Source organism: Scaptodrosophila lebanonensis, unplaced genomic scaffold (genome assembly GCF_003285725.1).
Source record: "Scaptodrosophila lebanonensis strain 11010-0011.00,11010-0021.00 unplaced genomic scaffold, SlebRS2 tig00000043-arrow-pilon, whole genome shotgun sequence".
NCBI classification, from domain to species: domain Eukaryota; kingdom Metazoa; phylum Arthropoda; class Insecta; order Diptera; family Drosophilidae; genus Scaptodrosophila; species Scaptodrosophila lebanonensis.
Genome location: NW_022060545.1, coordinates 10493672 through 10520907, shown reverse-complemented (window position 1 = coordinate 10520907; position 27236 = coordinate 10493672). Strand labels below are relative to the sequence as shown.

Sequence of the window (27236 nt, the reverse complement as noted above, 5' to 3'; positions counted from 1 at the left end):
ATGAGTTTCCTCAGTTCCATGCAACAATATGTAACAAGTGGCATATCCAGTCTGGGTCTGGGAAATCGACGGTTCTCGCTATCGCGCCAGGAATCGGCAGAGCAGCAACAGCAGCAACAACAACAGCAGCAACTTGGCGCTGCCGCAGCTGCAGGTACCATATCCGTTGGCTTGCAACAGCAGCAGCTGACACCACAGCAGCAGCAACAACAGCAACAGCTCCTGCAGCAACAACAACATGGACACGCACCACTACAACAACAGGCGAGCATAGGCAGCGGAATTGGCGGTGGCAGTGGTGCTGGCATTTATGGCGCCCCCGCCGCCCCCACTGCCACTTCCGGTGCGGGAGCTGGCGGTGGCAATTACCCCGCTGGCGGTGTGGTTATCGGCAATCCGAACGCCACAAATCCATTACTGGGTAAGTTCTATTTTCGTTTACTTTGCTAAATTTGTCATACTTATATGCGCATTACGTTGACAAATGGGCCAAGGTGCCACCAACGAGGCCAACTGGACAACTGGACAGCCAAACAAATGACACGTGTATATATTTCTTTGTATAGACTTTGCTTTCCTTTGGCATTTTGTGCTGATGACCAGATTTGTGCTCCTGATTGCGAACGAAAAGCTGCATTTTTTAACATACAGTAAGAAGGCCCTCGTAAATCAGTGACACAATTTTTCAGCCTGTTCATATATACTTTAAGCATTACATGATTTAAATGGTCACTTTAAATGGAATCTCAAAGAATCGTTTGCGCTTCGTATTACTGACTATTTATTATCGGGGTGGTAACTAAAAAATTTTCATTTCTTTTAGCTTAAAGGCATCACCTTAAACTTAACACTTCTTAGGTTTGTGCCTCTATAACCTTTTCAACCGGGTATTATAATAATATACTTTTTCGTAAAAGTTTTATAAATATGAGTCAAATGGATTTAACACTTTTCAAAAAGAGGCTGATGTTGCTTTTTATCTGAAATAATGCAAACGTAATAAAATCAGCTATTGATAATTAAAGAAGCTTTCGCTAAGGGCTTCGTTTACACAAATACCAAATATATTGATTATATAATTGATATGCTTAAAGTGGTTTTAGAAAGATTTTTTTACACGTAAAGTATTGACATTTTATAAAGATAGAAAATTAGAGTGTATTTGATTTAAAAGTTTTCTTTACATTTGAAAAACCTTCACTGAACATTGCTTTAAGATTTTAAACACCTTTATTTTACTTTTTCTACTTGTTAAAGACGTGGCAGACATTAATAAGAAGTAATTTAAAAATCCTTTTTAAAGTTACTTGTTATATTTTATTTTTTATGGCATTCATTATTCGAAAAGTTATGCAGAAAACTGATTTAGACAAATGAATATTTATTGATCACTGTGGGTCTTAAAGCTTAAGCTCTTCCCGAATCAACTAACGTATGCAGACTGGGTTGTTAATGTCGTTTTTAGCTGATTTACCTAAGTATGCAGTCCCATATTGCGCATTCGCCGTGTTGTTCAAGTTCGTGGTTAGGCAAATAAGAAACCACTTTAGATACAATGCCCGTTTGCTTGCATATTTGCTTTAAAATGAAATCAGCTTAACTGTAAAAACCAAAAACAAGCAATGTTGAAATCGGCTTCATTTATAGTATGTGTGGTTCTGCTGCTTCGCAAACCTCAGAAATCATTCCAAAAAAAAACATGCACAAAACTTTATTGAATTTGCGTGCCATCAAACTTGTGTATGTGTGTGTGTGTGTGTGTGTCTATGTGTGTTGGCAGCCTGTCACCAAAGCTGTTGAAAAAGCAAATCCTGTAAAAAATGCCGAATGCTTGAATCACATCTATCCGACTTGTCGGTGCTCTGTGTCTCCAAAACAAGTCTTGATCAAGAGAAAAATTTTGAATTTATAAATTTCTGCACTAGTCTTTTAAAAAATTCCTAAAAGTCTGAACTGAAGTAGCAACAAATATAAGATAACTTTGATAACCAGATTCTGTGAGCTACTGAAACTATTATTAAAACTTTTTGGCGGAAAAGAAAGGAGCTTTCAGAAAAACTATATCCATGCCTGCTCTTGGATTAGTAATGAGATGCTTTTTGTCAACATTTAGCAATTTAGCGTCATATACTTGGCGATTAGATTAAGTCAGAAACGCCGAAAATATATTGTTCTATTTTGAACTGCTCATAGCGTGGGTACAAAAACAAAAATTGTATGTAACATTTTTATCAAAATACCAATTTCTAGCGCTCAGATAGGCAGGCGCAAAAACAGAAAATTGTTTTAGTGTGTTAAAGATTCATACAAAGTTGAATGATGCTAACTTTTACCCATATTTGGAAAAAGAAATGTATATGATATTTGCTACAAAGGATGTTTAGAAAGCTTTTTAGAGGAGTGTACAAGTAGAGCTGCAATGAAAGGCAAGCTTCGTTACAAATCTTGGTGACTATAGCCTAGACTGTTGAACGGACAAGCAGCCAGATAAGCAGACAAATGGCTGATCAGGAATGTATACAAGTATACTAGGTGGATTCTACCATGACCTTTTTAAGGTGTTACTTACATCAGTACGATTTTGGTAAGCCCCTTTACCCTTTGAGTAGAGGGTATAAAAATTGAAATCCCAATAAGGAAACAGCATTTTCGAAGCACAAATGCGTGGCAAGCCAAACGCCATTTTGCAATGTGCCAACGACTAGAGATATGCATAAACAAATGCGTGAGCGAATCTGCAATCAACATGCATACATACATATATGGATGTATTGCTCCCTTTGGCTCCGTCTCCACCTCCGGCTCCTGCTCCTGCCCCTGCTCCGCCACCAGCCCCACCACGCTTGTGACGCAGCTACTTGTTGGTAATGCAAGACCCGTTGTGAGAGCAAATGTAAGTATTGGCTTGTAGCTCTGGCTGTTGTCGTTTGTTGCTGCTGTTCTTGGGCGTATGCAAACACATTTTAAAAGTCAAGAGACAGCAGCTGTGCCGGCTGCCCGCAAGCCGATGAATATGTGGGTGTAGCTGGGGGTGTGTGTACGTGTGCATGTGTATGTGTGTGCATGTGAGTGAGCGGGAGTGTGGGTGTGTGTGTAGGTGCTCTGAAACTATCCGAGAGGCAGCTGTGGTATGCGGTATGCGGCATGCTAGTCGTTTCCTTAGCTTTTGATTTACTTACGTCTGCAGCATTTGAATCGAAATTGAAATTGGCTTATCTTGTTGCACGAGCCACGAACGAGCGGTTTTTGGGCTGCATGTTTGCCTTTTGCCACTGCTTCCACGATGCCGCGCAACAAAAACGCCAAATATGTACAACTATGTGTGTGTGTGTGTGCTTGTGAATATGCATATATTTATATTATATAAAAGATACAGACATAGCAGGGCAGTTTAATAAATAAACATCACATACACAATAAAGATAAAGTCTACCATGCCAATAAATACTTGTAAAATTGTTGAACACTATTTTAAATAATTTGTATTAGAATGCATTTTAAAATGGCGAGCAGATAGTAATGCTTTGGATGCTTTTTCAATTTTACTATAGTTTTGTATTAATTCGGGATGAATTTGAAAATGTTTCCACATTAAATCGACTTTTCTCTACCACTATATAACAATTTAGGGCAGAATATTTGGATAAGCCGACAAGATTAAATTAAATAATTGAGTAAAATGCTTCGTTTAAATTCAAGAAGAAATGATCTTATTGCACAGTATAATTTATTTCTGGGCTTAATTGCCCAATAAAATACGAACAAATTTTTAATGGAAATTAAGATTAAAGTTATAAACATATTTTTACAATTTAATACAAAATACCGGCCCTCTCTGCGCTTTCCACACGAGACTTCATTTTACACACCTATAGAAATTTAGAAATATAATTAATAGAGTTAATAAATATAATTATAGAATTATTGCTCAACCGAAGCGACTTTAAGGACTAATTTATATTTTCTTTTCATACAGTTGTATAATTAAACTACTACAGTCTACAAGATATAATAATTAGTGGTTCATCTTCTAGAACAAACACTGTTCAAAATATCCTAGCATCCCACAAATGAGGCACTGGCTTGAATTATTTCCATTAAACTAACCTTGTTTATGGCTGCATTCTCCAGCAAGCCGAAATCAAATTTTGTTTTCTTTTTTGGTTTTTGGAAAGCGTTAGACGCCCTTCGAGCAACCACTACCAACGACAATAACAGCAACTAAGTAAAACAAGTACAAATGCGCCATAAGCGCCTTTACAAAAAGCCTTTTTACTCTCTCTACACATTCACAAAAGCCGCAAGCCTGGTGAGACAGTGTAGCTACAGCCCACTCAGCCACTCGATGGGAAATAGGAGCAGTGTTGCATTAAAGGCTGTCTGACGTCTTACGGCCTCATCCTTGCCGCCTGTCCTTGTCCGCCTGCCAGCAGCAGAAGCAACAAAAGCGACTAAAGCCGCACAGATGCATGCCAAGGTTGTGGTTGCAGTGCCTTGAGCGTCCCACCAAGCCAGTCTCCACCCACTGACCACACTCATTGACTTGACTTCCGTTGTTGGCACCTCCTGTTCGTTCCAATAATTGCAACAGGGCTTGTGCTTCCTTCATGATGGCACTAATTTGCATATGCGTGTTTGTACGATTGCAGGTTATCCAAAAGTGGTGCCGCCGCCGGGCACTACAAATTCGGCAGGCGGCACACCCATAGGCTCACGGCGACAATCACGGGCCTTGGAGTGTTTGGCACCTCCTCGTACCGGTTCGTTTCGACAGCGCAACTCGCCATTGCATCAGCCCGATCCGCCGCCACGACCACCATTGGCATTTTGCAAGCGACGCTTAAGCTGGCCGGAGGTGGATCCGCGCTCCAACTCGGGGTAAGTAAAACAACTAATTATAATGAATATACTCGTATGTAATGATTGAGTTCTGTTTTAAATAGCGAATTATCGGTATCAGAATAATCGTGCCACTTGCAATGGAAGTCCTTCCTTGAATTAGTTCAAGGCTTAAATCAATGATGTGATACAATCGCTTTAAATGCAGAAATGAAATGTGAAATGTGATACACGAGTATTCAGATAACAAATAAGTGTTAGTGCTTATTTTAAGCCTTTGCAGTCGGATTTAAAAACAACCCGTTTAATTTTTGGTAGTTTCCGAATCTGCTATTTACACGTTTTGCTAATATTTTACTTCATTCGTTTGCAAGTCATTTATAATATTTCCAATTGAAAAGTGAAAATCAGAACATTATTCGATTCAATCGATTGAGCGAAGAAACAAAACTGCAAATTGTAATTGGCAAACTTTATTATTGATAAAAAAAAAGCAATGAAGCAATTTATTCATTGATTTATTCCATGAAAACCTTCCTCATCGCTTATTTAAAAATGTGTATATACATATACTAGTATACACATATATGTTAGAGCAAAATTATTATTGGTTAACCTGTCATACTGAGATTTGATTAGCCTTTTATTACAAACAATATTCAATTTCACAAAGTTAAACTAAATTGCATTTGGGAAACAGCTTTTCCGATTAAGAATGTATTGTTTTTTGTAAATGAAGAGAAAAACAGCTCGAGGTTTTGGTCTTTGCTGGTATTCTTTTTTTTAGGAGAATTTATTTTACTAAACGAGCTGTTTTTAATCAAATTTTAGCTTACGTTCTACATAAATATGTTTATATGGCAAATTATAAATTACAATATTGTGACTAAGCTGAAGGTAAAGCTGGAAGGACTTGGCACCGCAGCACTAACTCACATGGGCATTCACCCACGTATTTAGCCTTAATGCATAAATGATGATGTGCGAGCGGCCACAAATGAATTTCGAAATTAAATGTTTGCCTGGCAGTGATGTTTGCTCATTATAATTAACTGCCAGCTCAAAGATAGTCATGTTAATGTGTTAACCACTTGCCGTCGGTCATTAATGTGCAGCACGCACAAGCCGAAGCATTTAAATGTGAAGAGCGTGAATTAAATTCAAACATTTTTTGGCATACACATTTATAGTGGAATTGGGCGGCATTAGCATTAACAACACATTGAAAACACATAATATGTCGAAAAGTTTGGAAATGGAGGGTCTGTCCCAGGCTGAGATTAAAGCGAGAACCAGACCGTTCGACAATAAAATGGCATCTAACAAAGAAAAATGAATTATTTACCAATTAATTAATGAATACTTGTACATACTTGTACTTCAATTAGTATCTGTTTTCAATGCGGCGCTCCCTTGAGCAAAGTACTCGCATATATTCCAAGACTATTGCTGTTGTTGTTGTTGTTGTCGTTGTCGCCTCAACGTTTTTCACTTTTGTATAAACTTTTCATGCGACCTTCATAATTATATAATTACAAAAGTTTTTTCGTACAAGCTGAAATTTCAAAAGAAACTTGCCCCGAACGCGCCTAACTCTATGCAACAGTGGCATGGCAGCAGCTGTAATGCGGGTCTCTGTGCGAGAGCGAAAGAGACAAGGAGAGCGAGAGAGAGGCGGTAATGAGAAAGACTGAGTGTGTGTATGCGTGGGTGTGTGCTGACCTGCTAACCTTTCGGTGTCGAAAACTTTTCCCTCTTTATCTTACCCAAGTACAAGGCACTTGTTCTTGAACTTGTTTAAAGCTGCTTTGGCGCCTTTTAATGCGCTAAGCGACTGACAGCCATGCCTCGTGTGTTGCAGTTGCCAGTGTTGCAAGATACTGAAGCTCTTTTGGCTCCACAGCCTGCGTCTGCTTTGCATAATGTGGCCTGCGTTTTGAGTTAACGTGAAAATGTGCACCTAATGGGATTTTCAGGTTTTTGGGCACCACATTTAATAAGGCTTGAAATTATGTTGAACGCCAAAAACTAAACGCTGCACCGCCCCAGGTATGGCACCAAAATTTCATTTATGTATATTCGAGTACATGCTCATCTTTACAAAATATGCATTTCTTTTCAGGTAAAGAAAAGTTATACGACCAATTTCAGCACCAGGATATATCTCTAAATAAATTACATTATTCTTCACAGTCAAGAAGAACGATGAGTATCTACTCAATCTTTAGTCACAAGAAACTTTTCCGTTTTGTATTCCTGTCATAGTTCTTTTAAACATTTTATTTGTTATTTAATTCCAATTGGCACGAGACAGAGTTTAATATTATTACACTACATAGTCATGGGAACAAGTCAAACTTTGAGTAAATTAATCAAAACAAACTAAGTAAATGAACTTATATTTAGACTTGAATCTGCTTAATCTACAACTAATACTACTTTTGTGTGCTATCTGAACATCAACCTAATTGTTTGGGAGAATTTTAAAAATATTATGTTCTTAGCTCGTTAAATCTAAATTTATGTTGAAAATTTATTTTATTTTCTATGTCGTCGGCCTATATTTTTTAATAAAATGAAATAAATAAAATCATTTTCCTTTTAGAATACACAATTAAAATTGTGCGTCCTGTTTCCGTTACTTTTTGGAAAAGTAAAACCTCTTCCATTGCAGTAAATAATTTAATTTCAGCTACAAGCATTTGAATTACAATGATTTCGTAAAATTTCTCTAGCAAATATCCGAGAGCATACTTTTGTTTCAGTCTACGTTTTTGATAGCTATGACAAGGGAAAAGGTCATTTGTTATAGCCTGTACCCAAAGGGTGAAAGGCTATACTAGTTTTGTGCGCATGTATGTAACACACAGAAGGAGGCGTGGCAGACCCCACAAAGTATATATATTCTTGATCAGGATGAGAAGACGAGTCGATATAGCCTTGTCCGTCCGTCCGTCTGTCCGTCTGTCTGTCCGTCTGTCCGTATGAACGCAAGGATCTCAGAAAGTATAAGAGCTAGAATAACCAAACTTGGTTTCCATATTCTCCTAAGACCGAGAAAATACGAGTTTGAGTTTTTTTTCGATGCACCCCCCACTCCCCCGCAATTCGTGTTTTTTCTTATAACTTCCGTAATTCTCGGAATTTTGAAATTAATTTTGGTAGGTACATCCAGTTAGTACTAATGTGTCCGTGTGCCAAATTTCATTATGATAGGTAAATTCTGAAGAAAGTTATAGCCATAAGTAAAATCGCTGCTCATGCGCTGCCTCTGTCGGCAGCGCTGCCCGCAGCTGTTGTTGTTGTTGCTGCTTTGGTTCAACTTTGTGCTGCATACATACACGCATATAAACACCCATAGGTACGTGATGTAAATGTATGCTGTTAAAACTAAACATAAACATATATTCTAATTTAATTTAATTAATTAATTCATTAATTTTTTTTAATAATTTAATTTTTTTTTTAATTTTTCTTTTTTGTGGAGAGTACAGGCTATTTTACTGTCAGTCTTGCTCGACTGTAGCGTTCTATCTTGTTTTAATAATTCAAATTTATCTAAAAGCTAAAGGTTATCAAACCAAAATCAAATCAGAAACGGAGAGAAGGTCAATTACTGAACTTCTATTAAAATTTGCTTCACTGATGCTTGCCAATTATTTGAAACAGCCAAGCAATGGAAAATATTAATATTTACATATTAAGTATAAGCCTTAGATGATTGAATGATAATATTGAATTTATTATAATTATTTAATTAAATTTTAGAGCAAGAGAATCGATTTTATTTGTCCCTGATAGTACATCAAGTATAAACTTTGCAAATAAGCTCGAGGCTTCCCTTGTCTATTTGTTTTTTTATATAATAAATCCTAATCTCAAAGTTATATTAACAATTAACTTACTACTTCAATTTCACCAACGATTAACTAGTGATTTAATCGAAAAAGAACATCCATCATTCTAGTTGTAAATACAGATATCCAGATACCTATGTTTGATCTCACCAACAGCAAAAGTTTAAATAATTTTTAGTTTATGTTTCCATTTAATGTTTCCATTTATGGAATAGCTTTTACTTTTGCATTCAGTCTGTCATTCAATGCAATTATAGAGTTGTTATTTATCATTTTAGCCAAAACGCAAATTATATGTCAGATTCCATAAATAATTAGCAAATGAGACACACAAAGTTTGTAATTAGTTCAACCGCAAAAATAAATAATCCAAAAAAAAAATAATAACGAACGAATTATGCAGCCATTAGCATTAAACCACACACACCCACATACAAACACACGCCCATGCAGACAATTTGAGAAGAAGCTTGATTTAATTATGCGATGCCAAAAACATTTCAGTTTTCATTGCGCAATAATATTTACCATAAATTGTTTTTTTTTTTGCCAACTTTTGACAAGAAATTAACTGCAAGTTAATTTTTTGATGCATAACAAAAGGAATACGGAAAAAAATGCCAACAACAACAGCAAAGTTGGACAACAACTAACCACAAAAGCGCGGCCAAAGTTCGGCCAAAAAATCTTTACCTTCAAGTTAAATGTAAAGTAATTTTTTGTTGTCGGCATTGCCAGCGCCCAGATAAAAAAGTTGCCAAACTTTTAGTCTGCAACACAACAATATCTCAGAAAAAAAATACTTGTATATATACAACAGCAAATACAAAAAAGTAAATAAATTTTTTAAAAAGGAGCTACAATTCAATGTGTTTCAACGGCGAGCGACAAAGCAAAAATCTGCGCTCAAAAAAATAAAGTTTAAAATGAAATTTTTTTGCTAAACAAAGGCAAACTCTTGTTTTTGAAACTTCCAATACGCGATGGTACGAGACAAGTGCCGCCAAGTCCTGCATCGGCCAACCGATCTCTTTCACAATTGGCGGCAACATTTTTTATATTTCCCCTCAGCCACCACATCAGTTTATTTCCCATAACGTAAAAATCTAACGACTAAGTTAAGCCGCTTAGCTCTGGCCGGCGCTGAGTGTGCAAAGTTTAACAGCATTGGACCAATGGACAACTTTTTTGCCACAGCTGCTAACAAAGTAGCCAACCAGTCAACCAGCCAGTCAGTGTACTGCGTACTAAGTGTTTCTATTTACTTCTTTCCACTAGCTGTGTGAAAAAAAACCGGGCGATGCAAATAAAATGATTAGACCCCTAACCAGCTCTGCCGTATCATCATATTTTACGGCTGCCTTAATTTAGACAAGCTGTCTACCTTTTCGTGCGCATGACTTCAGCCCTTAAGTGATACAAATTTGCTCAACACACACACACTCAAACACACAGAAGATTCAGGTAAAAACAAGAAAGGAATGCTAAAGTCGAGCAGGCTCAACTCTTAAATACCCTGTACCACCCCACAAAAAAGTAATTAAATTAATTTAATTAAATTAATTAATTAATTTAATTTAATTATTTAACTAAATTAATTTAATTAATTAACTAAATTAAATATAAAATATTTCATGCATGCATACATACATTTACATTTACATCAGAATCGTGCCTTATGCGTGTTTGTGTACTTGTTCATATGTATGTATGTGTGCATTGGGCCTGGTTATATGGCTATAACTTTCTTTCCGATCATTCTTTCATAATGAAACTTGGCATACGGATATATAATTACTAACCTAATGTGACTACCAAATTTTAGTTCAAAATTCCAAGAATTACGGGAGTTATAGAAAATCGTTAATAGGGGGGGAGTGGGGGGGTGGATCAGAAAAAATGAACAAACTCGTCCTTTCTCGGTCTCAGGAGAATCTGTATACCAAGTTTGGTTATTCTAGCTCTTATACTTTCGGAGATCCTTGCGTTCATACAGACAGACAGACGGACAGACAGACGGACAGACAGACGGACAGACGGACAGACGGACATGGCTATATCGACTCGGCTTGTCATGCTGATCAAGAATATATATACTTTGTGGGGTCTACCAAGCCTCCTTCTGTGTGTTCCATGTGCACTCGCACAAAACTAATATACCCTTGTACCCTTTGGGTACAGGGTATAAAAAGAGCTAGGCGTACAACACGGCGTATGATTTATATGAAATATGCTAAACGCATTCGAGCATCAAATTCAATAGAAAATATGCGCCAACGAATATTTGTAGACAATTAGCCAACACATACACACACATACTCACGCCACACACGCACACACGCACACAGGCGTAGTATGTATATTAACCCTTATCAATGTTGAAATAGGTACGACAACTTGCCATGAAATGGAATATTTTAGGGGGCCAGCCGTCCGTTAGTTGCTCTTCCGCTCCGCCAATCACCCTCTCTTTTTTAGCTACCATATGCCTCGACATATTGACAGTGCGAATTAGATGCATTGACCGTGCATAAAGCTGACATATTGACGGCAACAGCCAGCCAATTTGAATAATATTGAGCTCAATATTAAGTGCATAAATTTAACAAAAATGTTTGCTATAAACGCACCCACACACACAAAAGGAGTATCTGGTGTTCATATAAATATACATTCCTGTTCTTTTGTATCTACACTATGAGAAAAAAAGGTAATGTGGAGGTGGAAAATCAAATGCCAGTTTCCTTTAAATTGACAATTTGTACCTTTCCTTCCGTGGGCTGTGACGTAGTTGTACTAATTAACCTTTAAATTTGTCAAGATCGCTTGCCATTTGACGTATTCACTTGCACATTCACATTTCAATTATATTTTAAGGACTTTAGATGTTTGAAATGTCACTTATTTGCTTTTCAATTTAAATGAAAATTTGGTTTTCACTTCCATTGTGATAGAAAAACTCCATTGGCTTCAAAGAAAATTTCAAAAATGCGAACATACCATATTATTATATTTCTTGATTAGACAACTGCATCAATATATCTTTTATATATGTATATACATCGGATAATAAAACATTTTTATTAACTACCAATAGATTCTGAAATACGTTTTTCACGTTCGAGGGAACTATTTTCACCAAATAGAGAAGATCACTTTTTAAAATGAATGTTTGTTTAGGTCTTTATAGTATTGTGAGACTCTATTAGGCAACAAAATTGATCTTGTTTTGTCAGGGGAAAGAAAGCTTTTATTATGTGTTCTTTAAGTTTAACTTTTTGAAGCAAAAATTTAGGAAGTGGTTTTAGATTCTAAAATTTGGAAAATTTGCTGAAACCGGTCCATTAAAAATTAGTAGACTAACATATTAATAGATTAATACTAATAAGCGACTAGGGTAAGCTTATACTTATCGGTGACTTCTTTCTGTTCGCATTTCTTTAAATAATAGCATGTTGGTTGCCAATTTCTTTGCGACATATGAAGAGAATGGCTTTAAAAGCCTATTTGGCAGTTATTTACTGCACCAATTAAATCAATACCTTCAGAATATACATAATGAAAATAAAATCATCCCGCCATCAATCTAGTAACTAATTAAAGAAGTATAAAAACGGTTGTTTAAAAAAGCCAAGCAAAGTTGTATCCGAATCTATTTTTCATTTGAATTCAAACTTGAAGGCGAAATGCAAAACCCTTTTGAATCACTCCTTTGTTATGAAAACACAATGGGAACAAAAAAAAACGACTTTCTTTGAAAATATAACTTATACTATACAAACATAAAGCGCGGTGTAAATTCAAAGGAAACTTAATCGACTTTAGCGCTATGTGTATGCATCGTCAGACTAACTTGTGTGCCCTCATCTATTTTGTTGTATAGCGTTCAGGAAACGGATGGCTCGTATTTTGAGAGTTTCACATCCTTGGGCTGGAAACGTGAAAATCGTCGCATGTCAGCGACGCGTGCTGCCGAAGCACGTGCCGAGGCTAATCCGGAAAACGAACGTGATCCGCCAGCTCCCGAGGAGACCATCGACCGACAGGACGAAAAGGAGAAGCTGTACGTTGAGGTTTTGCATACAATCGCCAATACTGTGGGCGCACCGGCGCCTGGTGGACAGGTAAGTGCTGAGCGCTGAGTGCTGACTGCTGAGTTCTCGCTAACAAAATAAATCAATATTAACAAGTTTATGGGAAATGCTGGGCTTAAGTTTGCCGCCCTCGAGCAAATGCCCTGATAAATGTGGCATATACATTTTTGATTGCGGCTTTTGCCGCAACGAGTTATGCAAATAGTTTTCAAATAGCTGAGCAGGCGGCACAGCCTTCGGAATTTATCTGCGGCCTTATTTGAGAAATAAACCGAATTAAACATGTGTAGAGGAACCCAAGGTATTAATTCAATGAAGGGGTGGTTGATTGAAGGGTTGCTGCTCCTCTGTTGATCTAATCGCTCACGCTTATGCTTGCCCATTTAAATGATTAATGCTAAGATGCTTAAGCTCGCCTCAAGACGGAAATTAGTTTTAGGAAGCAGTAGTAGTTTTTGCTACCAGCTGCCTCCTTCTCGTATGATAGCCGTAGTTAGAGCCAATTAGGCCCATGGCTCTGACGCGACAGTCAGACAGAACTTGATGTTGCAGAAATTCAATTAAAAGCGTGTTATACATACTTTTCATTTCATCTCATCTCGTTTCGTTTCGTTTGTGTGCCTCTCATTTTATTTGATAGCCATTTGCCGACAATTTTCCAATACTTTTCCAACTGCTGAGCAGAACAATATTTCGCCTGCAGCCTTTACGCCAACCCCCCCCCCTCCCCCCTCCACCCGCTCTCTATTTTACACAAGTTCATTTTTCAATTATCGTTTTTAATTTAACACTAAGAAAATTGCTAGACGCCCAGCGCGCAGCTTATGAAACTTGAGTTGACGTTCAGTGCAGGGCAGTAGACATGCAGGGCCAAGGAGAGGTTGCGGGGCAATGCGCCCGCATAATAAAAGTTCCAGCAATGGCGGCACTGTGTAGCAGCCCGAAAGAAGATGGCGAAGCAGCAGAAACAGAAAATACCGTTAGTCCTGGCGCTGTGATTGAGTTGAAACCGGTCAAGTCTCTGGAGCTTAAAAGGCGCGTATAGCAAGTCACCGATGTTATTTTCCGCTGGCTCTGCTCTGAGCGGCTCTGAGCACCTCTGAGCGACTCCGAAGGCTCAGCGTGTCAGCCCATGACCATGGGGCATGGTTAATGCCATGCCATTTTGCATTTAATGGAAAATAATTGCATATAAATATTATGTGGGCGCATGGCCCCTTTCGGCTTTTCTTATTTTATATATTGCATTTTTTCCATTCTGCAACATGGCCTGACATTTAATTTTTGTGTAATGGAAATTAATTGAAAAGAAAAATAAATATAATGACAAAAAAAGCGAAAGAAATATGTCGACAAATGTGACGACTATATAATTGCAGCTGTGTACAATACGAGTACGATTGCAGCATGAAATTTCGGATTGTTAACTAAAAAGATACGAGTATACAAATAAAACTGTTCATTCGTTCAAAGTAAGGTCAGCGAGAGCGAGGAAGCGGTGTGACAGTAATAATAATTTTGTGTTCGAACTCTTCGATTTTCAGTAATGTGATGTAGACAAGCAAATAATTAAAAAAAAAAACAAATTCGAAATTGTTTATGTTTATTACAAAAAAAATATCTTTAGGTATGGAATTGTGGTTGATGGTCTTAACAAATTCGTCAACATATTCTGTTTGTTTTAATGCTATACATGATTTTCAATATTATTAAACTTGAAAATAGGTATTAATTATTTTTCACCACATTTTTTCCGAGTTGTTTAAGTTGTCTGCTATTAGAACATCTTTAGTAAAGTCGAGAAAAGTATTCTTAATTTAATAAAAACTATTCATGAACCAGAATGTCGAATGGATAGTTAAAAATATTAATTTTGATAAGAACGAAATAAATTTGACTATACTGGAAAAGGTCCAGAGAAGAAAGGTCCAAAGATATTCCTTAAATAAAGCAACAATGTTAGTAACACCATAAACATAATTGTCTAACATAGGACAGATTTTAAATAAAGATTTGAAAAAAAAAACATAAACATATAAATTGGGAAACATTATTTAGCTCTAGTTTAACAATGCAAAATAAAAAGCTTTACTATTTAGTAACCAGAGGCTTAAAAATATTATTCCATATACATATCAATATTAAATACTTTTCTTATGCCATACTGTCGTTAACATTAGGCTCAAATTTCTTGTTTAAAAATACTCATTGTTTAAATAATTAATTCTATAGAAAAACTTTATGATTTTCGTATAATATTGTAAAATAATTCATTTCAAAATGTATTAAGCTAGAAAAAACTTATTAGACGTCCGGCAAAAAGTTTGTCTCATCAAATATTCATACAGTATTTTCCACCTTGAAGAGAACTTCACTTGGCTTTTCAGTTTTAGTAGGCTTTATAATTTCAAGTTATGCGTAAGTTTTTCTCCATCTATTGAGCTGTGCATCAAGCGTCATTCCCTCGACCAATCATGGCGCATAAATTATTTTGTGATAAACTTTCAAGTGTTGAATAATAATGTGCCAACAAAAATTGATAGAACAAAAGGGAGTGCAGAAAAATAACGCATTAAAGTGGAAAGTTGTGCGCCATGCGGCAATTATTTATTAAAAATAGCGAACGTTCGGGCAAAGACAGGGTCCGACTGTTGTGAGTGCACAGTATTAACGTATTAAGGAAATGGGCTGGGAACATTTAATATTCACCGCTGCTGGACTTAATAGAAAATTCATGTGCTCATTATGAAGTTTGCAGGCCATGGTGGGTGGCCTTGCTGGGCCACGGGTATAGCCATAGGGTAGGGACAACATGTGGCTGTTATTTGATAATTTGGCTATAGCTGCCTAGCGACTGCAGGCAAGCAATCAAATTAAAATAATATCCCATCCGAAATGTACAAAAAATTGTATAAAAGCAGACTGGGCGATGAAAAGAAAAGAAGATAAGATATGAAATGACTTGTTTTTCTTCGATGAAAGCACGCCATGAGGCGTGAGCGTAAGCGAATAGGAAATCAAGAGTCAGCAAGCTGGAATATTCGACAAGATAAATCAATAAAAAAGAAATAGCATCACAACAACAACGGCAACAAAAACTTTTTGGGGCAATGTACTAAAAATAAAAACCAAAACGGTGTTCGTTGGGGCTATAACAAACATTTTCGTCGTATTTTTTTTTCCTGCGCCTATTGAAATATGTTAATTTTTTTATGATATTACAGGACAAGCTCGTATAGACAAAAATATTTGTACATATTTGTAAATAAATTACGAAATAATTAAATTAAATTCAATTACGTGACTTGAACAGCTTTGTTATTAGAGTGCTTGCTGTTGCTCTTGTTGTTGTTGTTCTCGTCACGTGTGCCAGCGAGCACACATGGCGTATGCGCAATTTGGCTGCATAATACATGCATATGTATGTACATATATATTAATATACATGAGAGTGTGCGTGCGTTCTAGCTTAATACTAATGCTTGCGCTCATGTATTCCCATACATTCTCAACAGTTCACACACTACAAGGACGAAATGTATTTGCATGCACAGCGCGCCTTTGGCGTCAATCCGGATCGTCATTATCGCCTGTTGCATGCCTCGGCGGAGGATAAACCGAAAATAATCGTGCTCTCAGCGGTCGTCATCGAGGCAGATGGTTTGGAAGCTAAGGATGCGAATGGTAAGCCTGCGTTGAAAAGTTTACTATATAATATATTTCAATTTTTTTTCGACCCTGCTATGCTTAGATTCAATTGGGGTGTATTGTGTTTGCTAACACCAAGGAGGAGTCACAGAAAATCTCATTTGTTTCCTACACTATTACCATTATACAGAACTACTAGCTACTACTATAAAAGAATATTTGACAAATTAGTGTTTTAATTTTAAAAGTTATAAAGATCCGAGTTGATCATTTCAGTAAAAATAAATAAATTGGATTGCACAACACATCATTTGCTCATTTCGTTTTTAAGGAATTCCACTTTTTCATCCTTCATCCATTTTCTTCATGATTTTGATTTCCCTAATTTATTAAATTCTCTGCACATTTGTCAATTTGCTTCATTATTTTTGAATAAAGAATTTTAACATGAATTAATTTTTTTTTTAATTGTTGAAATTTTTTAAATGTTTTGAAATAATTATGTGTTCATTTATTAATAAATCATTCATTAGCGTCAATAATGTATTCCATTAAGAGTTTGAAAAAAAATAACGAAAATAACAACAAAAACTTAAGTATAACTATCTTCATTTCTAATATTTTTTACTGAGTTTATATATTAAAAATAAACGCCTGGGTTTTCAAAACGTCTAGGTTTATTGAAGCCCTTTAAAAACCGATAAAAAGCAGAAATGTGCACAATGAGACAGAACCACATAGGAGTACATAAAACTTTGCAAATCTGATTATAGACATATTATTGATCGCAAATTGGTTTAATTCTGTTGATTAATTCTGAATTAGTTTCATTCAAAATGACATGTTTGAAATCAAGACCAGGACTCTCTTAAGACAAGTTTAAACTTCCTGAAGTGAAGGTTGCAAAACTTTGCAGCTACTTTAAGTAAAAAATCAATTTGTGGCAAGCAACGTTGGAAATTTTAGCGGTAATTGCGTTATCAAAATGATGACAGCACTCGTCAAAATATTATATACGTGTATACTATATACTCTCTAAAGTTCCTATATGAGGCAGGGCACAGGGTAACATACTCAATATTTGAACATTCTGCCCAATCAAAAAGTCAAATGAAGTATCAATAAAGCGTCGCATCAATACAACCAACATATGGGCGTGTGTGTGTGTGTATTTTCAATTTATACAAACGTGTGTGTTTGTGTTCAGTTTGTTGTTGTGTGCACACAACTTGTCGCAGTCACATGCCTAAAACTGTTGAGACCAACTCGCCAACATGCCAGGCTGTTGCCGTTTCTGCTTCTTCTGCTTCTTCTTCTTCTTCTGGTGGTGCTGGTGCTGCTGCTCGTTCAATAAATTTGCAATTTAATGCTCCCCATTTTGTTCATTATGCTCGAGAATCTCAAGAAACAGCGGCAGCAGCAGCAGCACCAACGCAATTTCGCATTTTAATGTGCTCAAGGATGTGTAAGGAATACGTTGAGTGCTACTATATAGAGGCATTGCCTGTTGTCTGTGAAAAATGTACTGCTCTCTGTATGTCTATCTGAGAACAGCTAGCAAGCACTTGAAACTCGTTGCATATTTAACTTTTGTGTGCACTTACAAGTGCGACTGTGTGTGCGTGTGTGCGTGTGCATGTGAAAGTGTGTGTAATGAATTGGCAATCGGATGCAGATAAATGGAAAGCTTTTGTTCTGCAGCTGCAGCAACGGGCCTAGAGTCACTTGGCCCTCATTATCGCCAGCTGATGGGCACTTAGCGAGCAGTTAGCATTCATGCGCCCACAAACATCTGTTTGTGGCGAAAACTTGGCAAAAATGCCACTTCTTTATGAGTTCAGCTTTACACGAAGAAAAACTATGATGGCAGAAAAAGAAAATGAACACTTTTCATGCAAATAAATCACAAGTAATATTTCCAGTTATTTTTACCATTTGAAACAACAAATATCATTTTTAAATAATATTTTTTAACAATTTCTGAGTAAAATAAAGTTTAAAATCTTACTTAGAGGCCTAATGGCGGACTTCAACAGTCACGACACAGATTCTCAACAGCAATGATTTCTTAAATTGGTGACATTTTCCGAGTATAGCTGAGTATTTGTTGTAGCTAAATTATTTTGGTTAGTATATGTACTAAAGTAATAAAAAGGTACTTCAACTTAGATGTGGATTTTTGACGACATAGTTGAGCTAATTCCCATTGGTCTAGGTCAGGTTAGTGTCTGTCATAATACACTTTAATCAGACAAAATTTTATTAAATACAGTGATGGAAGTAAAGAAAGTTTTAAGATGGGGTTTCGACTGCAACATGTAAGTTACAATATGCAGATACCTATATTGATAAGAAAAAAGAATGTTGCATGCCCCACGCTAATCAAAACTTTACAAGTTAGTTTTAAGAATAAGAAGCCAAAAATATATTCAACATGCATGTACATGTTGATTGATCTTACAAATATATCTGTAGCATTGGCAAGCCACATATAAAGCAAAATTTGAGGCTAGTGGATGAGGAGAACTAGACAATTTCGTATAACCATAAAATCAGTTAAGGATGGGAAAGTCCCAGTGTAGATACACAATGTTAAAATATAAGTGCTTCGCGCGTGGAATTATTAAGTTTATAATTTAATAATTCAACATCGAGCACTTACGCGCAAACGTATCCACGCTCACACCTGTTCCACAGCATTACTCATTTATCCACTTTGCATTGGGAGCCACACATACACACACACTCACACACCCACACACATATGCAGTCATACATGCCACAAGCGTTGGCTAATGAAATATTAATCATACGCCACGTGTGACCAACTGCCATAATGATGCAATTAATTGCCATTTAATGTTGTACCCATCACGTCTTTCACTCGCAAGTGTCATTTGCCATTGAGTCCTATTAAAAATGCATATTTTACACAGGATTTTCGGATCCCTACTGCATGCTGGGCATACAGCCGGATGGTGGGCCACCAGTATCGCCATTGCCGCTGCCCCCGACGCCTCGGGCGCTTTCCGCAGATATGAGCGGCTTCGACAACAGTGTGACCGACTCGCCGCCGCATCGTAAGCACAGCTTTCGCTTGAGCTTCAAAAGACGTGAGGCGGGACGTCGTGAGCAACGTGACTCGTTGGGTGGTCCTGTGCCCGCCAAGCTGATCAAAGCAACGACCATTAAGCCGCACACACTGAGTCCAAAGTGGAACGAGAAATTCAAATTGTAAGTATAGACAGACAGGCAAACGGCCAGCCAGGCAGACAGACAGACAGACAGACATATAGACAGAGAGAGCCAAAGACAGCCTGACGCCATTTTGTGATAATCGACACATTTGCGTGAAGCATTTAAATTCAATCACGCTCAATTGTTTGCCCAATTGACGGCCTTAAATGGAGATTTGCGACAAATTATGCAATTACGTGTGTCCAAATGTCTGAGGAGTGGCACTAGGGGATGATGGCAGCAGCTGCTACTACGACTCTTGTCCTATTTTAATTTAAATAAAATATTTTTTTGCGCACACAACAACGCGTTGACATTTTTTGCCAGCTACCATTTAGTTGGAGTTTTTTTCTGTAACAAAAACGTAACGATATCAAATGAGCCGTATGAGAGGGGTGGCGGAAGGGAATGGATGCTGTCTCTGCTGCAGCAAATGAGCTGTGAAAGCGTGCTCAGACTACAAAAATATTGTTACGCATACGCCACGTGCGCCAAGCAATTGATGCGACATGTGCATGAAATTTACGAAAATGTTGCCTTAGCGTTTGAACTACAGACTGACACATATACTTTAAAAAAATATTAAATATATGAAGCTAGTCTAATATATTTCACTCTGCATTAAACTCTAATTCTCATGCAGTTGCTTTCCTACCTTGAATTATGACTTCCGGCATGTGCGAGAAAGGAAATTTAAAGCTAAAATATGCCACAATGTGGCCTAATTGCTTGTGTTTTTGAAATTTTATGTTGTTGCATAAATCCAACCAAGCACCGAGCAGATAATTTATGAGTTCTACTTGCAAGCAAAATACACGAAATAAATTTTAATTGCGCAATAAAAATCCTGCAGCACGCGTGTCCCCCTTTCCTGTGGTCTATTCAAACGCTCAAACAAACAGACAAAGATTGCTTTCGCAAATATTTTGCAGTAATAAATGAAAACAAATTTATGTTGCAATTGCAATAAAAACAATATGTCGTCTTTATTGACAGCTCATAAATACGAGCATACGAATGTAAATTCATAAAACAAATAGCCTGACAACCGGCGTATGGCCATTGGAGATTGAAAACAGGCCTTCGGCCAAATTTATGCCGAATGAGGAGAAGACTACAAGCTGGACAAATATTTTCGCAAATACACAAAATATTGAATTGCAAATTACTAAAAAGTCAACATTGCAAATAGTCACGAGCCGAAAACCAATTTAGGAATAGAAACAACAAAAAAATGTGTTGGAACACATTTTGGTGGATTAATTGTACGAGTATTTCTATATTGTTATTTATTTTTTAAGCAATGGTTCTAAGTTAACTTTTATTGCAAGGCTAGGCCCTATATTCTGAAATTAGTTGAAGACGCTCAATTAATTAGCCAAATTTGTGCAATGGGCCTAAAATAGACATAACAACTAATCGCCCAAGCTGGAGTGCCAACAGTTTGATTTTAATTTGATTGACTGCCCAGCACCGAGCAATAAAATCGACCACCCCCTTTTTGGGGGCCACACGTCGGAACAAACACGCAATAAAATCTGTATCCTTCGCAGTGACATCGATGACATCAACACGGACACCTTTCACCTGGACATTTGGGACCACGATGACGAAAGCTGTGTGATGGACGCCGTCTCGCGTCTGAACGAGGTGCGCGGCGTGCGTGGATTGGGTCGTTTCTTTAAGCAGGTCTGTCAGTCTGCCCGACAGGGCTCCCAGGATGATTTTCTCGGTTCGGTGAACATTCCCCTCTCCGACATACCGTCAACGGGTCTCGATGCCTGGTTCAAGTTGGAGGCGCGCAGTCAACGCAGCACCGTACAGGGCCGCATTCGTCTCAAAATGTGGCTATCGACGCGTGAGGATCGCGGTGCCGCTGAAGAGAACACCGAGCAGCAGGTGCGAAAAATCGAGCAGCTGCAAATGGTGTTCATGCAGCACGAGGTGACCACCCATGAGCCCTCATGGACGTGGTGTGGCGATTTGCCAGGTCCGGCGCTAACAATTCTACATCAGTTGGCCGTGCAGGCGGATCTCTCGGACCTCCATTGTGCCATGGCCAGGTGAGTTCTTTATCTTTATCAATTTTCCAATATTTCTTTTTCAAATCGATTTGGAAATAGTTAAGAAATGTTAAAGAGTAATCCCAGCATCGAAATCAGCCGATTCAATCCTCTTTTAAAAGGTTTATTAAATTGGCAGCAAGGAAAAAAGGAGATCCCTTCAGATACTACATAAATCGGCACTTTTCCAAAATGTTCGTTTTTCTTTTATAGGTTAAATATATACATGTACGAGTATATTCCAAATTCAACTAACTACCTTACTACCTACACAACATGTCAGATATCAAACCGTCAGATGTTTCCACGTCAGTTGTCAACCTGTCAGAAGTCTACATGCCAGACATCTATGCAGCGGGGCGTACAACTGTTCTGTTTCTATAATGCATGAATAAATTATTGAAATATTTCGTTTGACATTTCTACATTAGTAGTTGTTTCCATTAATTATAATGACTAATGCCTAATCACTATCTACGCTGTTTTGTAGGTATGTGGCGGCAGCCAAGCTAAATCGCAGCACTCCACTGGATCCAAAGTTTCTGCATCGTCTGCTCAGCGATGTGGAAAAACAATGGAATCAACCAAATCAGGAGGCTCTCACCCGCGACTTGGAGCAATGGCTGGCCGAGGCCATGAATGGTTTTGTGGAACGTTCGCTCAATCAAATACGTCGCCATCGCGACATTTTTCCCGCCCTAAATCCGCCCTCCCTCATACGACTGGAGTTCCTGCTGCGCTGTCTGGGTCTGTTGGGCTCCATGCGAGCCTTTCGTGCTGTCTGCCCCTTCAACAAGGGCGTGCGCGGCGAGGTGGTGAATGCACTTCGCAAAGGATCGGTGATGTGGGGCCAGAATGTGTTGCGCGAATCGCAGTGTTTGCCGAATCCATTGTCGAATTTCGTAACAACATTAACGGCTGACATTCAACTGGGTCAGACCTACTATCATTCGCTATTCGACAAGTAAGTAGAAGGAAGGACTAGTCGCAGTCGCATATACAATGAGTAGGAGTAGAGAGACACGCTTGAATTGTTGACCGACAGGTGCTCGAAACACTTCAACCTTGCTGTTTCCCCATGACTCTCATGGCTGCTGCGACAGGCGACGCCACTTATTGTAGTTGCAGCCACGTTGCTACCTTTGTTGAGTGTTGAAAATTGAATTAACTATGTCAGGCACGTGGCAGATATAAAATACTTGCTTCGCCCTCAAGGTTGTCGGGCGCTACACACACACACACACACACACACACACACACAGTTTGAAATCTGCCATAGTGGCCTGAGCAAATAAAATTTACAAGCTTTTTAACAAAACAAGTATTGCTCTCGATTTTGATGCAGTCACGGGCAGACCTCGTCAGTCAGCCAGTTGAGACACTTGGCACGTCTCCGGCCATGTGTCCACCTGAATAGGGACGTTCGGTGACCATTAGAGCTTGTGTTCATGGACATTTGAATTGAATTGAAACTAGCACCACTTTGTTTTCAAAGTGATCTCGCATGAAATGTAATTTGGGACATCAAAATGGGCCAGTAATCAGTCACATATTTGCTAGTTAGTCGAAGAATTAGGCTCACAAATGGCCCTCCCGCACACACACACACACACATGCAGCCAAATAGACATAAAGTGGCTTACACACATAAGCCTCAAATTAATTGCGCTGTCATAAAAATGTTCGCACGTACCATTCAGTCAGTTGAGCCCACACACACATACAAACACCTACTTCTTTATGGAGCATTTAACAAATGTCCATAGCTGTCATTATAGAAGCCGCTATTGGCATTGCTGTCAGCGAAAGTGGTGTGGAGAGACAAGCCAAGGGCATTAGCAAATTTAGTTGAAGAAATCCCAAGCTAATTGCGGCATTTGTGTAGTTTAAAGTCAGGGTAGTGCAGAGTTGAGGGTTTCAATACAAAGCTACAATGATAAGAAGGGACACAGACGGACTGTTGGCATCGATTTTCAGCTTAGTGAGCTACCGTAAGCAGCTTGACAACGATTTATTTCAGTGAGTGCCCAAAAGTGAAAGTCATCTGGGGTGTGTCAACAATAAAGTAAGCGCCTCACAACTATGTCTTGGGTTATCCAAAAATAAATTCCCGTTTATATTTATTTGACTTCAGCATATTCAGGCATACTGTTAGACACAGCTTATATCGAAGCATTAAAGTTTTCCATCTCTTATGGCATATCTTAAAGTGTTTGATTGTATGTATTGGTATATTAGTAAGATAGTTTTGGTAGCCTTATTGCCGATTTAAATATATGCTGCAGGAGCAGATGTAAGAACGTTAAGTTTTTCGAAAAAAAATGGAACTTGATTTGAGTACCCCAAAGAACATTAAGAGGTTTTGGTGACCCCGATATATCTGAACTGAGTTCAACATCATGAAGGGCCTGCGTGTCGAAATGAGACATACGATGGGATTGTTTTCAACTTTGGAGCTTCACTAATGAAGCTCATTGTTTCCCTTATTTACAATCGCCCTAGATGGACCAACAGACAACAGACTCAGCTATACAAGTTGAATAAATGTTTGTTTATTTCATCTCCATCTCTTTTTCTCTCTGTCGTCCTTCACAGCACGAATGGCATACAGTATTTCAGCATCATCTACAAACAGTACGATGCAATGGTCGGTGACGAGGTCTACACACGCATGGCCGCCGGGCAGGTGCCGGGTGTACGGATGAGCTTGGCTCAGTATGCCGTACTCGAGGGTGAGGCCGAGCCGATTGATACGAAGCCGTTCGAATTGTTTTTGGCGCTGCAGGAGTTTTGCCAACTGAAACGTCATCTATCCGCACAGCCACAGCCGCCGGAGAAGCCGCTGGCACTTTCGAACAGCCACGAATGGTTTATACCCACCTTCGAGCGATGGATGATGATGAGCAAAGCGAAGGCATTGCAGCGTATACGCGCCGCCATACGCATGGACGCGATTTGCGAGGGTGAGCGCATTGTGCGCTACAGTAGTTCCTCCGTAGACACGGCCTCGACGCTGCTCAATATCAAGGAGTTCTGGAAGGTCATCAATTGGCCGGATGAGGATACGGCCATCATGCTGGAGTCACAGCTAATCGATGTCGTCTGCTCGGCAGCCATGCATTATTGCGATCTCATACACACAGCATTGGCGGACAGCGGCTATTATGAACAGCAGGGTCCTTTTCGATGCTCCGACGACATGTGTGTGACCGTAAACAATGTGGAGTATGTGCGTCGCACTCTAGCCGAGTTTCGCTCGGACGAACAGCCGCTCGAGGAGTCAGCAGACAATTTACTGGAGTCCAGTTTGACGCACATGGAGAATCGCTGTGAGCGCATCCTGTCCAAGCTGGCACCACTCATGCAAATGTCGCTGCAGAAGGCAGTGTTCCATTTGGCCTGGTCCCCAGACTCACTTCCCGCAAATCAGGCCATTGTGCCACTCCTCGAGTACTTGGATTGCCATCTGGCCGCGTTAAATAGCGCTCTGCTCACCAAAAACTTCAATCGCTCGCTGCGCTTCATCTGGAAAACGGTGCTGGGCGAGATGTCGCGCCAAATGGAAACTGGCGATGAAACGGACAAGCCCACCCATTTCCATAAACGGCTATACGAAGCGCTTCAGCTACTCGTCGACTTCTTCCATGCCGAGGGTCAGGGTCTGCTTCTGGAATGCCTCCACACTGAGGACTTTTGGCGCATCGAGCAACGTCTGCAATTCCACAAAACGGAAACGGATCGACTCATCGATATGTTCTATATGAATCGGTTGCGTGAACAACTGGTGGCTGTTAGTCCCGGACCATACGGTTCTCTGGCCGTACGCGCTTACTTCAATCATGATTCGCTGTGCGTCGAGGTTCTGCATGCGCGTGATGTCGTACCGCTCGACCCGAATGGGTTCAGTGATCCATTTGTGGTCATTGAGTTGCTGCCGCGACGCATCTTCATGCACTGCATGGAACAGCAGACGAATGTGCACAAGGTGAGCGAAAAACACGACACGACCCGACAACTTTATCTAAATTTTGAATAAATGTATCTATATTGTGGTTGGGTTGGACCTTGGGATGTAAACATGAGGATCCCCAAAAGAAAGAGTTAGGCGTGTTTATCCAAATTTCAAGATAAACGTAACTTTTTTCTACATACTAATTCTTATTTCAACACACCTTGTTCTAATGTAATTAGCTGCGACCTATAGCGAACTGATAAATCTTTAAAAAGCATTTGTCTTCACACTACACTTCATCTTCTAAGAAATATAATAGAGCATATTGGTGTAGGGTGTGTAGAGTAAACTAACAATAAGTAACAATAAGGTATCCTATTAAAAACATCAGAAGATAGATATGGAAATCGATTTTTTATATACCTTCTATCTATTGGTCTACTTTTTTTCAATTACAGCGCACCTTAAATCCCATATTTGACGAATGTTTTGAGTTCTCGGTCACTTTGGAGCAATGTCTGACTGAGGGCGCCATGATTTGTTTTACGGTCATGGATCACGATGTGTTGACGGCCAACGATTTTGGGGGCGAAGCCTACTTGGCTCTAGGCAATATACCAGGGGTGGCCGACTACAGCACCAGTGTGGACAACTTTCATGGTCTGAAGCAAATCGAATTGCCGCTTATGCAGCAAAAGGATAAATGTGAGTGCACAGTTGTTTTCTAACTTCCCATATACATTTCCCATGTGCCAATGGCCATGTGAGTGGGCGAGGGTCTCCGCTATTTCTAACTTTCTCTTCTCTTTTTTTCCATTTTTCTTCCTCACCTCAGGCAATCCCATATTGCAGATACTTGAGCTGCGCATCAATGACAAACAGGCGCAGGACTTTGTACGCAAACAGAAGGCGCGATTCATCAACTGATTCTAAGTGCCCGATGGGAACGTAAGTTTTGAGGAGAGCTATGTATTAGAAATGTTTGTAAAACGAATTTCAGCATGCAATGAAATTGCAAATTAAAAGAAGAGATGATCGCTGCTTAACAACAATTTTGTTTTCCACTTAAAGCTACGTAACAACAAACAGACAAAAAACAAATAATCATAATTATAAAGAAAACTAAATGTGTTTTTGAAACCCACAGCTGTATAAATTAAGAATTGGCATAGCACACATAAATAAATAAGTAAGTAGTTGTGTAACAGAAAAAACTTCTCTGTTTGTAAATGCTAGAAAACGACATTCCAATGGTGCAAAGGTAACAATGTAAGGCAGAGTTTGTGCTTAAAAACAAACTGTAACACTGCACTAGGTTATTCCCCTAATTCTAGACTCGTTTTTTGTTGCTACATTTAGAAACCCACACATAATCGAACACTCACCAAAATTTAGGGAAAGCGTAAGCGTAGCATTGCTGAAAAAAACACGAAAAACAAAACAAATATGAAGCACAAATCTTTAAGAAATACAGCAAGACTTAAACACTATTCTTAATCCATTCTAATATCTACACTTTTTGGGTCAATTTAGTGTGTGAAGAATA

At 38.7% G+C, this 27236-nt stretch overlaps 1 protein-coding gene across 1 annotated transcript; it reads left to right on the top strand.

Moving 5' to 3' along the window:
- On the top strand, nt 1-26767 carry LOC115623012 (BAI1-associated protein 3). Its single transcript, XM_030517183.1, has 10 exons — nt 1-421; nt 4650-4878; nt 12580-12820; nt 16306-16474; nt 19375-19672; nt 21229-21738; nt 22229-22702; nt 24334-25723; nt 26149-26395; nt 26526-26767. The coding sequence occupies exons 1-10, from the start codon at nt 1-3 to the stop codon at nt 26615-26617; spliced, it is 4071 nt and encodes a 1356-aa protein (XP_030373043.1). The 3' UTR covers nt 26618-26767.
- Nucleotides 26768-27236: the final 469 nt, after the last annotated feature.